Raw genomic sequence first — 14,640 nt, forward strand, 5'->3', positions numbered from 1 at the left:
CACTCAACACATTTTATTTACGGTTATATGGTGTCAGACATATGGTTAAGGACCACACAGATTTTTGAGAGGAAACCCGCTGTCGCCACTACATGGGCTACTCTTCCGATCAGCAGCAAGGGATCTTTTATTTGTGCTTCCCACAGGCAGGATAGCACAAACCATGGCCTTTGTTGAACCAGTTATGGATCACTGGTCGGTGCAAGTGGTTTACACCTACCCATTGAGCCTTGCGGAGCACTCACTCAGGGTTTGGAGTCGGTATCTGGATTAAAAATCCCATGCCTCGACTGGGATCCGAACCCAGTACCTACCAGCCTATAGACCGATGGCCTACCACGATGACACCGAGGCTGGTCACTCAAGGTTTGGAGTCGATATCTGGATTAAAAATCCCATGACTCGATTGGGATCCGAACCCAGTACCTACCGAGGCCGGTTTACGGTTATATGGCATCAGGCATATGGTTAAGGACCACACATGGGCTACTCTTTTTGATTAGCAGCAAGGGGTCTTTTATATGCACCATCCCACAGACAGGATAGCAAAAACTTAAACCATTGTAATTTGTTTTTTATTACATACCTTCAATCTTACTATAGTAATAAAGACAATTCTGACCGTGCAATATTTTTTATTATTATTGAACATGTGTGTGATACAAAATCTTGCATGTGTAGTGCGACATGTATGTGTTCATCCGTATGACGTCAAGTCCCTCTATTTCTCACTCCAGCCAGTGCACCACGACTGGAATATCAAAGGCCGTGGTATGTGTTATCCTGTCTGTGGGATGGTGCATATCAAAGATCCCTTGCTGCTAATCGAAAAAAAGTAGCCCATGAAGTGGCAACAGCGGGTTTCCTCTCTCAATATCTGTGTGGTCCTTAACCATATGTCTTATGCCATATAACCGTAGATAAAATGTGTTGAGTGCTTCATTAAATAAAACTTTCCTTCCTTCATATCCCTAGCCAGGAATGACATCATGTTCCTAGTCAAGACTCAGGGTTCCGTCGATTCCATAAAATTGAACCAACTTTCCAGACGAAGTAAGTTGTGTTATTTAATTAAACTTTAGTTAATCATAACAGAAAAAGGTAGTATGTAATAAATACAGAACCACATCCCAGCTGTTTTCCCCATGTTATTTATTGCACTCGTTTATAATGCGCAAGATTTATACCACTTAACCAACAGGGCAAAACAACTACCGTATATTGCTGTGTATTAGCCGACTCCTTGGATAAGCCGACCTCTTAGTTTGACCCTAGATATCTAGTACAAAATCATTGGCCTTGTGTATAAGCCGAAGTCATCTTTTGTCCATGCAGCTGTATGTTGTATCGATTTCAATAATACTGTCAACAAATAGACTTGTGCTTTTCTTGTTCATTATATTTGTTTTCCTTTTAATTATTACAAACACAGTAATCCAGATCGCAATCAATGCGGCAATGCTAACATCTACCAAGCCGTGAAAAATAATTTAGAACTGATAAAGCATAACAGAAAAATAAATAATTCAAGCTGTAACAACATATCACTGCACACAAGTACTTAATTTATTCACTGGACAGCAAAAAGTAAAATCATTGAGGAATGTTTAATCCCCCACCACACACACAGAAACAAAAGATCATGCGGACCGTGACTGCAGCTGTTCACTATATATGGTATGGTCATGTGACAATAGTGGGAGTAATTATAGTCCTGAAATTCATGTTATGTTTTTTCAGTCGGTAATGTTAATAATGAGCTTAATTTATTTATGGCATTATACTTTACAGTTTAATGCACCCTCCCAACAAAACAATAATATTAGAAATACGATACTTGTTTGAAGAAAAAACAGCGTTTTGTATCTTAAATTTGCTATATGAAAGACTGGTCCCAGCACAGGTCAACAAAGATGGCGGACAGTTGGAAAGAATACGTTTTTACCATTGAAATGACAATAAAACAAGTAATTTTTTATTATTATTCATCAAACTTATAATGCATTCAAGAACAAAAAACTGCATAATATTGCATGATGGGGTGTTTTATTTATACTGTGCACAAATTATTGTTACATAATCTGTGAAAGGCTAAGGGTCTGATCAAAATTTATAAGTCACAGTCGGGAGTATTTTTGATTAGAATTTTATGCTCCAATTTGTTGCCTCCATGTATAAGCCGACTCTCTTCTTTTGGAAAGTGTTTCTAGACTTCAAAAGTCGGCTAATACACGCTAGTATGTGGTTCTGTCTATATATTACATCTTTGAAGAATAAAATCTGTTCTGAATTCTTAAATATTATATAGCACATGCCTACTAATAAATTAAAAAATGATTACCTGGAGCACAGATCCCATCAGAGTCCAGAATTTCATGACGCCATATTGGTTTGCGTGTTGTAGCGTCCACCAGCGGTCCCATCACCTTGTCAAATGTCTGGTTGGCATAGCGCTTCAGTGTACAAGCTTGCTTTCTGTAGACAAGGCATCGACCAAACCCTAACCAAGATAAAACAACAATATGTAATGACACTACAAATTGTTTAACCAGTGGCTAATACTATCTCATGGTCCATTCCTTGATGTGGTGAGGTAATGTACATGTCTCATTGACTCTGAGAGCTATGCCAGCTGGAGCATCAGCTCCTGGTAGGGTCATCCAAGCTGGACTGGTCATACGGTAGAGACTAGACTAAAATGGACCGGACAGACAGAGGACGTGAGTCAAGAAAGACAACTGTCTTGGACAAGCAAACTCCAAAATCAAAACTGGGCTGGAGTTTCTCAGAATCCTAGTACGGACTCTCTCCTAAGAGAAGGAAAACTCCAAACTCAAACCAAGTCCACTGAAGTCAGAGTACAGAAGCTATGCATAAGCATTAGCGTGGAAACCGAAAGGAAATGTCTGTACATGTACCAAGCTCTACGATCATCGGTGTCTAACATTATATAATATAATAAGGATAACCAATACCATTAGGATAGCTTTTTTATTGTTGTGAAGCATGGCACTGTTAAATAGTCGCATACTGAAAGACAAGCAGTGGGCAGTGCTAGTCTGACATAGCCAATAACATTCTGACCAGTATAGTTACTGTCAATTATGCTACCAACCACCACTTGGAATAATATTTAATGTGAAAAATTTCATGACTATTAAACTTTGATATGTTATTTCTGAATGGTGGATTTTTTTTTTTACCAGATCAAAGAGACAAGCACTACCAACTATATCTCTGTCAGTATGAGACTATTTAACAGGGCTGTGCTCTGTGCTTAGTGACAACTGGGACATTGTTACTCGAGGACCGCCAAATTTATTTGTGCAATCCATAAACAGACCTCTATAAAAGTCATTAGCTGAAACTGAAAACAAGGCCTTTGTACGTGGTGAGATGCTTGGTAGTGAAGTGTTAGTAATGGACATACCTCTGTCTAACGAAGCCCTGTTGAGGATCAGAGCATCTTCAATGTCATAACCACTGAAACTCATCACCGCCACGGTGGCATTCTGTCCAGCAGGAAGCTTGTCAAAGTTGATTAACTCTATTGTCTACAAGGGAAAGTTTATTGATGTCTTATTGACCACTGACATATTAAAACAGAGGAGAGAAACATGTTGCGAGCGGAACAAATGACTGAAGAATACGTGCATTTGTGTGTGCGAGTGTGTATGAGAGAGAGAGAGAGAGAGAGAGAGAGAGAGAGAGAGAGAGAGAGAGAGAGAGAGAGAGAGAGAGAGAGAGAGAGAGAGAGAGACAGAGAGAGAGAGACAGAGAGAGAGAGAGAGAGAGAGACACAGACAGACAGAGAAAGAGAGAGACAGACAGAGAAAGAGAGACAGACAGACAGACAGAGAGAGAGAGAGAGAGAGACAGAGACAGACAGAGGAAGAGAGAGTGAGAGAGAGAGTGAGAGAGAGAGAGAGAGAGAGAGAGAGAGAGAGAGAGAGAGAGAGAGAGAGAGAGAGAGAGAGAGAGAGAGAGAGAGAGAGAGAGAAGAGAGGCAGAGAGACATTAAGACATTTACAAAGGGGGAGGGGTAGATGATAAAATAATAATAATAATTTCTGCTTCTCAACAAAATTGGACAGTAATCGTGTTGTTTTATCATGACAAACAGAAATAGTAATATTTCCCTTGAAATGTAATAGAAAACCTGAAGAAAAAACATTTTGAATTAGTTTTACCTTTGATTTGACAAGAGGTGCATGGGGGTAGACTAGGTTGTACAACAGTGTATCAATTCGGTTTCTCTGGTTGTACCCAATGGTTCCTGACAAAATGAAAGCAAAGAGATGATATGCAAACAAATCAATGTCCACAATCAAAGAAATCTATGTGAGCTTAAGATCAATTTGATATATACCACTGAACCAGTCACAAGTGCTGGATCACCCTCCTCAATCAGCTGTTGGAATGGAAAAACTGCTCAGCTGTTGGAATGGAAAAACATACTTAAAGAATGAAAGAAATATTTTATTTAACAACACACTCAACACATTGTATTTATGGTTATATGGCTTCAGACATATGGTTAAGGACCACACAGATATTGAGAGAGGAAACCTGCTGTCGCCACTTCATGGGCTACTCTTTTCAGCAAGGGATCTTTTATATGCACCATCCCACAGACAGGGTAGTACATACCACGGCCTTTGATATACCAGTTGTGGTGCACTGGCTGGAGCAAGAAATAGCCCAATGAGCCCACCAACGGGGATCGATCCCACACCAACCGCACATCGAGCGAGCACTGTACCACTGGGCTATGTCTCGCCCCCTACTTAAAATAATGTCCTATAATTCTTAAAATTTATGAGATTAAAATCAATTGTATGATTATATCTAATGTACTTTAAAATATTTGCCTACAGAAAATGCTAAGTTGTAAGTTTGTTAATAAGACAGGAAAAAAGGGTTTAAAGCAGAGAAATGTATGTCCTGTTCTGGGATGATTTCCATCAAACAGCCAAAGTAATTGTTCCTTTGTTCAGAAAATCACTTGGCCAACCCCCCCCCCCCACCCCCAAAAAAAAAGAAAGAAAAAAAAATGAAAAAAGTTCAAATCAGCACATTGTGTCTTATGTATCTGGTTTAAAAAGGCGCACATGAATAAGAATAAAGCTACTGATCGTGGTCCATAAAGTTATTATTACCTTTTTTCCCACACTATCACAGTAACACTAGAAACAATCATTAAACCAGTTGTTCATACCCATGGCTTGTTTGCCCATAGCACATTGGTAGGTGTTTCTGGGCGACTGGTTGTGGTGAGGATATGGAATAAGTCCAGCGCACACGCCAAGAATAGTGAAGGGCTCAATTTCCAGGTGGGTTGTAGTGCTGTAATAATAAAATAACAACAATATTATAATAATAATTAAAACTCACAGTACAGTCACAAACACAATTAGCATTTGGCCAACCTGCTAAAAATTAATGTGCTATAAGCTAACTAACTAAAAAAAAAATCCTTGAATGCAATGTTATATAAAAGGAAGAGAAAAATTGATTTTTATTTAACTGTGGTATAATAGTCTCAATTTTCAAAAATAATTCCAATTTTTACTATGATAGGACTGAATCATCTTAATGTAAGCATTGTTGTTTTCTATCTTAACCAATACATCAAGACTGGTTTCTTAAATGTCATCATTTGTAGCTGGTTTCTTCTTTGCACTCAGGATGAAGTGTTGCAATTACATACGTTAGAAACCTAATGGCTGCTAGTGAGAAGATGTGTCACGTTTCATTAATCAACTCTGTCACAATTATTTTATGCAACAAAAAAAAAGAATTGAAAAAAAAAGAAAGGAAAAATATGAAGAGCATTCTATCCGTAAACTAATTCCTATACCCAGTTCATTTCAGGTTTACAAGATATGCAACATATATCAGTCTGTAAAACACAAATATTTTGATTAACTACAGAATGTAGTTGGAGAAACAAGGACTGTGATGTGGAGGTGGACAGCAAAAGAAGTTGAAAGATGGAAGTTGCTGCCAGATCAGGTAAAAAACAAGATGGTGTGAAAGGAAAGGGGAAAGAGGGATACTGCAAAACAAGTCACCTTGTGATGTGTTTCTCATACAGGGCAACCATGCAGTCGTTTTCCTCATTCACATCAAGATACTCTACCAATCCTTCCTTTAGGAAGTCTTCAAAACTCCTGAAAGTTAGACATACCTCACCACATTATACATCATTTACTAACTGCAAAATACAATCAGACAAGACAGTTTAATAAATTTATGTTATCTCAACATGTGGTTATAGTGAACTACCTTCATCCAACATACAATGTTTTTGCTATGTTCTTTAATACTATTAAACATGAAACCATGGAACAGTGCTCTGCTTTTAACTATTCAAAACAAGAATATTGGTTTATGTGATATAGTATAGTAACTATAGCCCAAGGATTTCAAGGAATGATAGATATATTAAAAAATATATAATATGTGGATGATTAATGATTAAATAATTAAACAATACATGAAATTGCAGTTTTAAATCATGATGCAGGAACACTTCGTCAGCTTTCAGCATGATATAGAAGTACAGGAGTCATAAATTGATATCTAAATTTGTCAGAAAAATGTTCCTGTGTACAAAATAAAATGGTCTCAAGCAACTGTGAAGTCTGTAAACAGTTTAGACTTGTGTAGACGCATCATAATTGTGCAATTCATCTCATATTGTTTTCAAATTACCAAGAAATAATTTACAATAAATTATATAAATGTAAACTTTATGCAATGCATTCCCAGGAATTCTTGTTTCGTGGGGGCGGGACGTAGCAGAAGTGGTAAAGCACACGCCTGATGCACGGTCGGTGTAGGATCGATCCACGTCGGTGGGCCCATTGGGCTATTTCTCGTTCCAGCCAGTGCACCTCGACTGGTATACCAAAGGCCGTGGTATGTGCTATCCCGTCTGTGGGATGGTGCATATAAAAGATCCCTTGCTATTAACGAAAAAATGTAGCGGGATTCCTCTCTCCGACTGTGTCAAAATGACCATATGTTTGACATTCAATAGCCGATGATTAATAAATCAATGTGCTCTAGTGGTGTCGTTAAACAAAATAAACGTTTTTTATCTTGTTTTATGTTTACAAATATTAATAAAGATCGTGAAAGTGTTCTAGCACAACAAACCTGAAGCCCTTGATTAATAAATCAATGTGCTCTAGTGGTGTCGTTAAACAAAATAAACGTTTTTTATCTTGTTTTATGTTTACAAATATTAATAAAGATCGTGAAAGTATTCTAGCACAACAAACCTGAAGCCCTTGATTAATAAATCAATGTGCTCTAGTGGTGTCGTTAAACAAAATAAACGTTTTTTATCTTGTTTTATGTTTACAAATATTAATAAAGATCGTGAAAGTATTCTAGCACAACAAACCTGAAGCCCTTGATTAATAAATCAATGTGCTCTAGTGGTGTCGTTAAACAAAATAAACATTTTTTATTTTGTTTTATGTTTACAAATATTAATAAAGATCGTGAAAGTGTTCTAGCACAACAAACCTGAAGCCCTTGATTAATAAATCAATGTGCTCTAGTGGTGTCGTTAAACAAAATAAACGTTTTTTATCTTGTTTTATGTTTACAAATATTAATAAAGATCGTGAAAGTATTCTAGCACAACAAACCTGAAGCCCTTGATTAATAAATCAATGTGCTCTAGTGGTGTCGTTAAACAAAATAAACATTTTTTATCTTGTTTTATGTTTACAAATATTAATAAAGATCGTGAAAGTGTTCTAGCACAACAAACCTGAAGCCCTTGATTAATAAATCAATGTGCTCTAGTGGTGTCGTTAAACAAAATAAACGTTTTTTATCTTGTTTTATGTTTACAAATATTAATAAAGATCGTGAAAGTATTCTAGCACAACAAACCTGAAGCCCTGAGACAGTTCCTCTATATGCTGGTTGGTGACGAGTGGCCTGCTCTTACTTACAATGATATACGGCCTAAAACATGAGAGAAAAAAAAAAAAAAGAGAGAGAGACCTGTTTAATGTCCAAGCAATGTCTGATTAATTTTTATTTCTATGCATTGTAATGCTTTTATTTGTAACGTCAAAATAGCACAATTCAAGAAATACACGTATACAATAATGTGGTAGTTAAGTACATGACTGTACATTACTGTAATCAGGTAAAAAAAAACTTTTAATTTTATCTGAACCAAATCATAGATACTAATTACTGAAACTGGATATAGGAGTGAGACATAGCCCAGTGATAAAACGCCTGCCTGATGTGTGGTTGGTCTGGGATCGATCCCCGTCAGTGGGCTCATCATTGAGGCATTTTCTCATTTTAGCCAGTGCACCACAACTGATGTATCAAAGGCTGTCATATGTGCTATCCTGTCTATCAAATAGTGCATTATAAAAGAGCCCTTGCTACTAATGGTAAAATCTCTAAATCTATATCAAAATTACCAATGTTTGACATCCAAAAGTGCTCTAGTGCTGAAACCAGATATGGTGATAATATATTACAATCAGAAGAATTAATGCAATTATTATGGACTACCTGCAAACTCGTCCACCATCCGATGATATGTAAATACACCGATGACAGTGGTTGGGGAAGATGGACACGAACTCACTGATGTAGCCCGCCCTCCTCATGATACGGAATGTCCTGATCAACCGCTCATAGTCTCGAATCACGCCAAGAATATTACCTGAAAACAACCAAAGCTATACAGTGATGCTATTAGCTTTCCAAGAGAGAGAAGAAAAAATAATAACTTTAGTGACAGAATTCTGAAATGTACTCCTATAGGGATAATTTTTAATGTTTTATTTAATGACGCACTCAACACATTGTATTTACAGTTATATTCTTTCTTTTTTCAATAATATTTATTTCTGTTCATATTTAAATTGCAAAAATATATTACTATCGCAATATGTATGTATTTTGGAGAAGGCTTAGTAAGTTGTGTAACTTGTGCCTAATCCAGTTGTTCTTTAAAAAGCAATAAAATATGTTTCAATCAACAGATACTGACAGAGGAAACCCACTGTCGCCACTTCATGGGTTACTCTTTTCGATTAGTAGCAGGGGATCTTTTATATGCACCGTCCCATAGACAGGATAGTACATACCACAGCCTTTGTTACACTAGCTGTGGAGCACTGGCTGGAACGAGAAATAGCCCAATGGGTCCACCGACGGGGATCGATCCTAGACCTACTGCACATCAAGCAAACACTTTACCACTGGGCTATGTCCCGCCCCCTTATAGGGATCATACAACTATTGAAAAAAGCACGCCTTTTATTTTATTTTACTGGAGCCAGAACTGATTTCACTGTTGGGGTTATGCAACTGAAAGGGGTTGAGCAACTCCCATAATAATGGTGTCAAAAGAAAGGATTAATTTCAAAATTTAGAACTGAATATCAGATCGTATCTTGTGTAGCCTATACGTCACTTCTGTTTTTGGATCCTTTGAAGTAAAGAGTCGTAATATTTCAAAATCCTATTCTTTTTTTTTCAAAGGTAAAAAATTGAACAGGCAACCCACTAGAGTAAAAAAGAAATGTTTTACTTAACAATTTGTAATTATGGTTATAAGGTAAAATGGACATATTTTTAACGAGGTGCGTATGTGCGGACCGTTGATGAAGACGAGGTAGACGTATGGACTGGAGACCTCCTCGCCACTTAGCAGCTCGATGTCCTCCACGCCCAGGTTGAACGCCAGACGGAGCAGTGGTGACTCGTCCATGTCGGTCGTGATGTGAGTCATCAGGGCCAGGTTCTTCACCAGGCCACATGACTGAAAACAGACGCACCAAATTAAACGAAGGAAGGAAGGAAACGGTTTATTTAACGACACACTCAACGCATTTTATTTACGGTTATATGGCGTCAGACATATTGTTAAGGACCACACAGATATTAAATGGAGGAAACCCCCTTTTGCCACTTCATGGGTTACTCTCTTCGATTAGCAGCAAGGGATTTTTTATGTGCACCATCCCTTAGACAGGATAGCACATACCACAGCCTTTGATGTACTAGTCGTGGTGCACTAGCTGGAGCTAGAACTAGCCCAATGGGCTCACTGATGGGGATCGATCCCAGACCGACTGCGCATCAAGCGAGTGCTTTACCACTGGGCTATGTCTCGCCCCCAAAATAAAAGAGTTTGTTTTGTTTAACCACACCACTGGAGCACACTGACTAATTAATCATTGGCTATTGGATGTCCAATATTTGATAATTCTGACACGTCGTCGTCATCAGAGGCATTCTCTGTGGGAAGAACTATTGATGGGTTTCACTACATCATAAATAGTTCTACAGGTATAATAATAAAATAGTACATGATTAATTTGTGTTTGTTTTGTTTATCGACACCTCTAGAGCACCTTGATATATTAATCATCGGCTATTGGATGTCAAACATTTGGTAATTCTGACATGTAGTCATCAGAGGAATCCCGCTACATTTTGCCTAATGCAGCGAGGGATCTTTTCTATGCACTTTCCCACAGACAGGAATGCACATACCATGGCATTTGTCCAATTGTGGTACACTGGTTGGAATGAGAAAAAACAATCAACTGAATGGATCCACCAATGTGGTTCAATCTTGCGATGCGAGCACCTCAAGCGAGCACTCAACCGACTGAGCTAAATCTCACACCCATGAAATAAAATAACCTTTTTACACTGAAACCAATAGTAGGCAATAAAATGATATTTTTTTAATATTGAAATCAGTGACACAAAATTATTTTAAAAAAACCTAATTGTATTTCGTGTCACTGGTTTCAGTATAAGAGAGTTACTAATTCAATTTTGTGTTGCTGGTTGCACTATTAAAAGAAATAACTTTCTTATACTGAAACCAGTGACAGAAAATAAAATTAGGGTTTCTTTTTTTAATCTATACTGAAATCAGTGACAAAAATAAACTTAGGGTTTTTTTAATACTAAAACGAGTGTCACAATTTTTTTTATATATATAAACTGAAACCAGTGTCACAAAATAACATTATCTTTTTATTCTGAAACCAGTGACATAAAATAAAATTATTAACTTTTTTATACACTTGGGGTCAAGTTTATGAAAGGTATTTATTGTTAAGTTATATAACTTTAAAAAAAAGCCATGTATATTTAATAATGTATGATAAAAGCAGGTGTTTCGATGCAATTACACATCTTATTTCATTTATGTTAGCACCTTATACTTAAGGAAGCAGTTTCTGCCAGAAAGAAATTCTTGGGTATGGCACAATGGAATTGAATGCAACTACAGTCACCAGGGGGTATTGGGGGCATCCCCCAGAAAGAAAATGAGTCATTAATTTTGTCAAAATGTTAACTTAAAAAAAAAAAAAAAAATTGGGTATGGCACCATACCCGTTTTACCCTCTGGCAGAAACCCTGGGAAGTTATTTTCATCCTTGTAAAATATAATGGTAAATTAAAATTACCGAATTGATTTTTTTTTAAATATGCATGACAAGTAGGGTTGTGATGTTTAGCAGATTCACTAAACAGGGACGCACAGGTGAAAATGTGCTCCCACCCCTCAAAAGTGAAAATCAGCTGGCGTGTCAGTGATAGCGAGCTGACTTACCTCTCCTTCTGGTGTGTCAGAAGGACAGAGGAGACCCCACTGTGATGGCTGGAGAGATCTCGGACCACTCACTTTCCTTGTCTTCTCAAACTACAATCACAAACATGTCACAAATTATTATGTGAACTACAGTCCATCATCAAATTAAATTTTAAAATAATGTAAGATGTTATGTTCAATATTAGGCCAAAAAAAAAGGTTGGCCTCTGGTCAGACCAAAGTTCCAGAATTGATGCAGTGATGCAGCTTTTCAAAAAAAAAAAAATTGTTTTTCCTTGGACTACACAGAAAAGGTGGATATATTTTTTTACATCGTTCTCATCTGCCTCGGTCCATCCTCAATGGCCGTCATGACCCCTCCCTTGGCTTGGTACCCGAAATATTTTCCTTTACATTTTCAAAATAGCCCAGGCAATTTTTGTGACTTCAACTTTGGCCCCAAATATTTTTAAAACAAGCCATGCTACTCATTCAGAACAGGACCTGTTTTGGGGGAAAATTTAAAAAAGCTAATAGTCCAAGCCAGCAAACAGACTGTTTTGGCTCCAAATGCAGTTTTATGTCCTAGCAAGAAAAGCCCAGCAAACAATTGACGTGTTACTGCGTGAAATAAAAAAAAAAAAAAATGTTGACCCGCGAGGGTGAAAATCAATATGCGCACTGATCAGAAGGAAGGAAATGTTTTATTTAACGACGCACTCAACACATTTTATTTATGGTTATATGGTGTCAGACATACGGTTAAGGACCACATAGATATTAAGAGAGGAAACCCACTGTCGCCACTTCATGGGCTACTCTTTTCGATTAGCAGCAAGGGATCTTTTATATGCACCATCTCAGAGACAAGGTAGTACATACCATGGCCTTTGATATGCTAGTCGTGGCACACTGATCAGTGACCAGAAATTTATTTTGTTTCACCTTAATAACATTTTAAAACAAAAGTTTATTCACAGCATGTTGTAAAGGTGGGCATTGTTTTATTCCTAGCTATATCATGCCATAGTTATTATTTTCTCCATTCTAGCTAGTGTAAGTTGTGTTGACTGTAAATTAGGTATTAGGTATAATGCTGAAATATTTTCCAATCACAATGAGACTGAGTAACACTGTTCAAGGTGCCACATTCATTCTGTTGTATTCTGAAGTAATGCAATGTTGTCTTCTACCTATTCCTATTAGTTTGGTTTTCTGTAATGCTTTTTGACCCCATGAAAACATTTTAATTTGGCAATTGTATACCAACTTATCATATGGTATCATATTAAAGTCCATATTTAAAATTACAATCTCAAAATATTACTATATATTAATGCAAAATACAAACATAGCTATGATTTTACTAAACTTTATGTTCATTGCAATCAATGGTTATCGTCAACTTCCTTCATAAAACATACAAAGTCTAATAATGCCAGGTGACTAAATACAATGTAGCATAAAACAGTGAAGAATAACACATTAATTAATATGTGTCACAGATATAAATATGGCCAAAGGATATCAAAGAATGGCGTGTAACTGAGAAAATTATCACTAGGCCAGCATGGTTCATAGTATGTTGGGCCAATCTTGCCAGACTACTGTAACACACCTGACTGGATATCCGAGTCATCATTCCCAGGGCAGAGATGTATGACAAGCGAGAGAGGACCTGAGTGACACCAGCCCTCTCCATTTTGAATCTCTTAATGGTCCAGTTGCCCTGAAATAATAAAACAAATCCAGTGTTTAGCACTGATATTACATTAGTATCAGTATCATATGACCCAGTATGTAGTTCTAAAAGTAGTACTGTACCAAAAAGCATCTCACCACATCAACTTTAAATGGAGGATTTGAACGTACGAATTTGTTACCTATGGCAATTTTAAAATGTTTTTGTCATAGGCAAAATGCCTACGGCAATTTTGATCCTGCCTACAACAATTTTAAATCAATATCTTTTGCAACAAATAAAAGTGTTCTGAGAGTACTGCTAAAGCAATACATGTCCCCTACCGGGCCGGACAATTTTACGTATCTCCTAGATTCAAGGGTGATAACTCATGACAAAACTTCAACTTGATCTGTCAAGCTATATACAAACGATAAAGCTATACTCCAGGGCCCATGAAAGAATTGTAGCTAAGGTTAATTGTAGTGACTTACGGTGAATTTGACAACTGACACCGTAAACGTTACAGCCGTTCTACGAACGAATTGTAGCTAAGGTTAATTGTAGCGACTTATGGTGAATTTGACAACTGGCACCGTAAACTTTACAGCCGTTCCACAAAGCAACCTTATGGTAGTCGTAAGTGCCCCTTTAATGATTAAAATATTCTTTACGAAGAAGTACGAATTAGTTAAATAATGAATCAGTTACTGACTTTTCAGAACATCTTAGATGTATTCATTGGTATCGGACATCTAATGAAGTAACTTTGTCAGTTTATTTGCTAAGCGATAATTGCCGAATGCATAAGACATGAGAGTTATCTCCCGTATTTTCGTGTGAAAATTGTATGGCATAGAATACTTTTTCATCGAACGCCGAGTTTTATAAAAGGTATTTGGTATATATTAGATACATTTTTATACAAAAAATTAGTATCCTTCTTAGAAAATGACCAAAATCATCATTTAACTGCCATCTGACAGCTACGTTAGTGGCTTACAACTGCCTCGTACCTATTGTAAATTTTCAGAGTAATTTACAAAGATAGTAAGCTACGCCGCATCATGGAACAGGCTGGCAACTGTAGACAAAAATTAAGGTCGCGATAGTAGGTATTTACGGCGATAGTAGTGCTAAGATCGCTTCGTGGAACGGGGCCCAAGGGCCATAATTCCGTTATAAATAGATAAATCGCCATGAAATCAAACTTGATCTGTAACAGTACGTGATAAATATATACACAAAATATCAGCTCAATATCTAAAGATCTTCTGAAAAAAAAGTTCAAAGTTCTAAGTTCAAGGGCCATAACTCCGTCCCAAATGGGTAAATCATCATGAAATTC

At 37.0% G+C, this 14,640-nt stretch overlaps 1 protein-coding gene across 1 annotated transcript in view; it reads right to left on the reverse strand.

Moving 5' to 3' along the window:
• Positions 1–14,640, reverse strand: part of LOC121370723 (DNA-directed RNA polymerase III subunit RPC2-like) — a 40,199-nt gene that overhangs the window by 15,145 nt on the left and 10,414 nt on the right. The window contains exons 12-21 of the mRNA XM_041496139.1: positions 13,230–13,340; positions 11,633–11,722; positions 9,655–9,817; positions 8,560–8,713; positions 7,915–7,989; positions 6,075–6,173; positions 5,219–5,346; positions 4,191–4,276; positions 3,431–3,554; positions 2,342–2,500 (exon numbers count right to left, since the gene is read on the reverse strand). Of these exons, the coding sequence (XP_041352073.1) occupies positions 2,342–2,500; positions 3,431–3,554; positions 4,191–4,276; positions 5,219–5,346; positions 6,075–6,173; positions 7,915–7,989; positions 8,560–8,713; positions 9,655–9,817; positions 11,633–11,722; positions 13,230–13,340 (1,189 nt within the window). The remainder of the gene's footprint in view (positions 1–2,341; positions 2,501–3,430; positions 3,555–4,190; positions 4,277–5,218; positions 5,347–6,074; positions 6,174–7,914; positions 7,990–8,559; positions 8,714–9,654; positions 9,818–11,632; positions 11,723–13,229; positions 13,341–14,640) is intronic.

This window comes from Gigantopelta aegis, chromosome 4 (assembly GCF_016097555.1).
Source record: "Gigantopelta aegis isolate Gae_Host chromosome 4, Gae_host_genome, whole genome shotgun sequence".
In the NCBI taxonomy this organism is placed as follows: domain Eukaryota; kingdom Metazoa; phylum Mollusca; class Gastropoda; order Neomphalida; family Peltospiridae; genus Gigantopelta; species Gigantopelta aegis.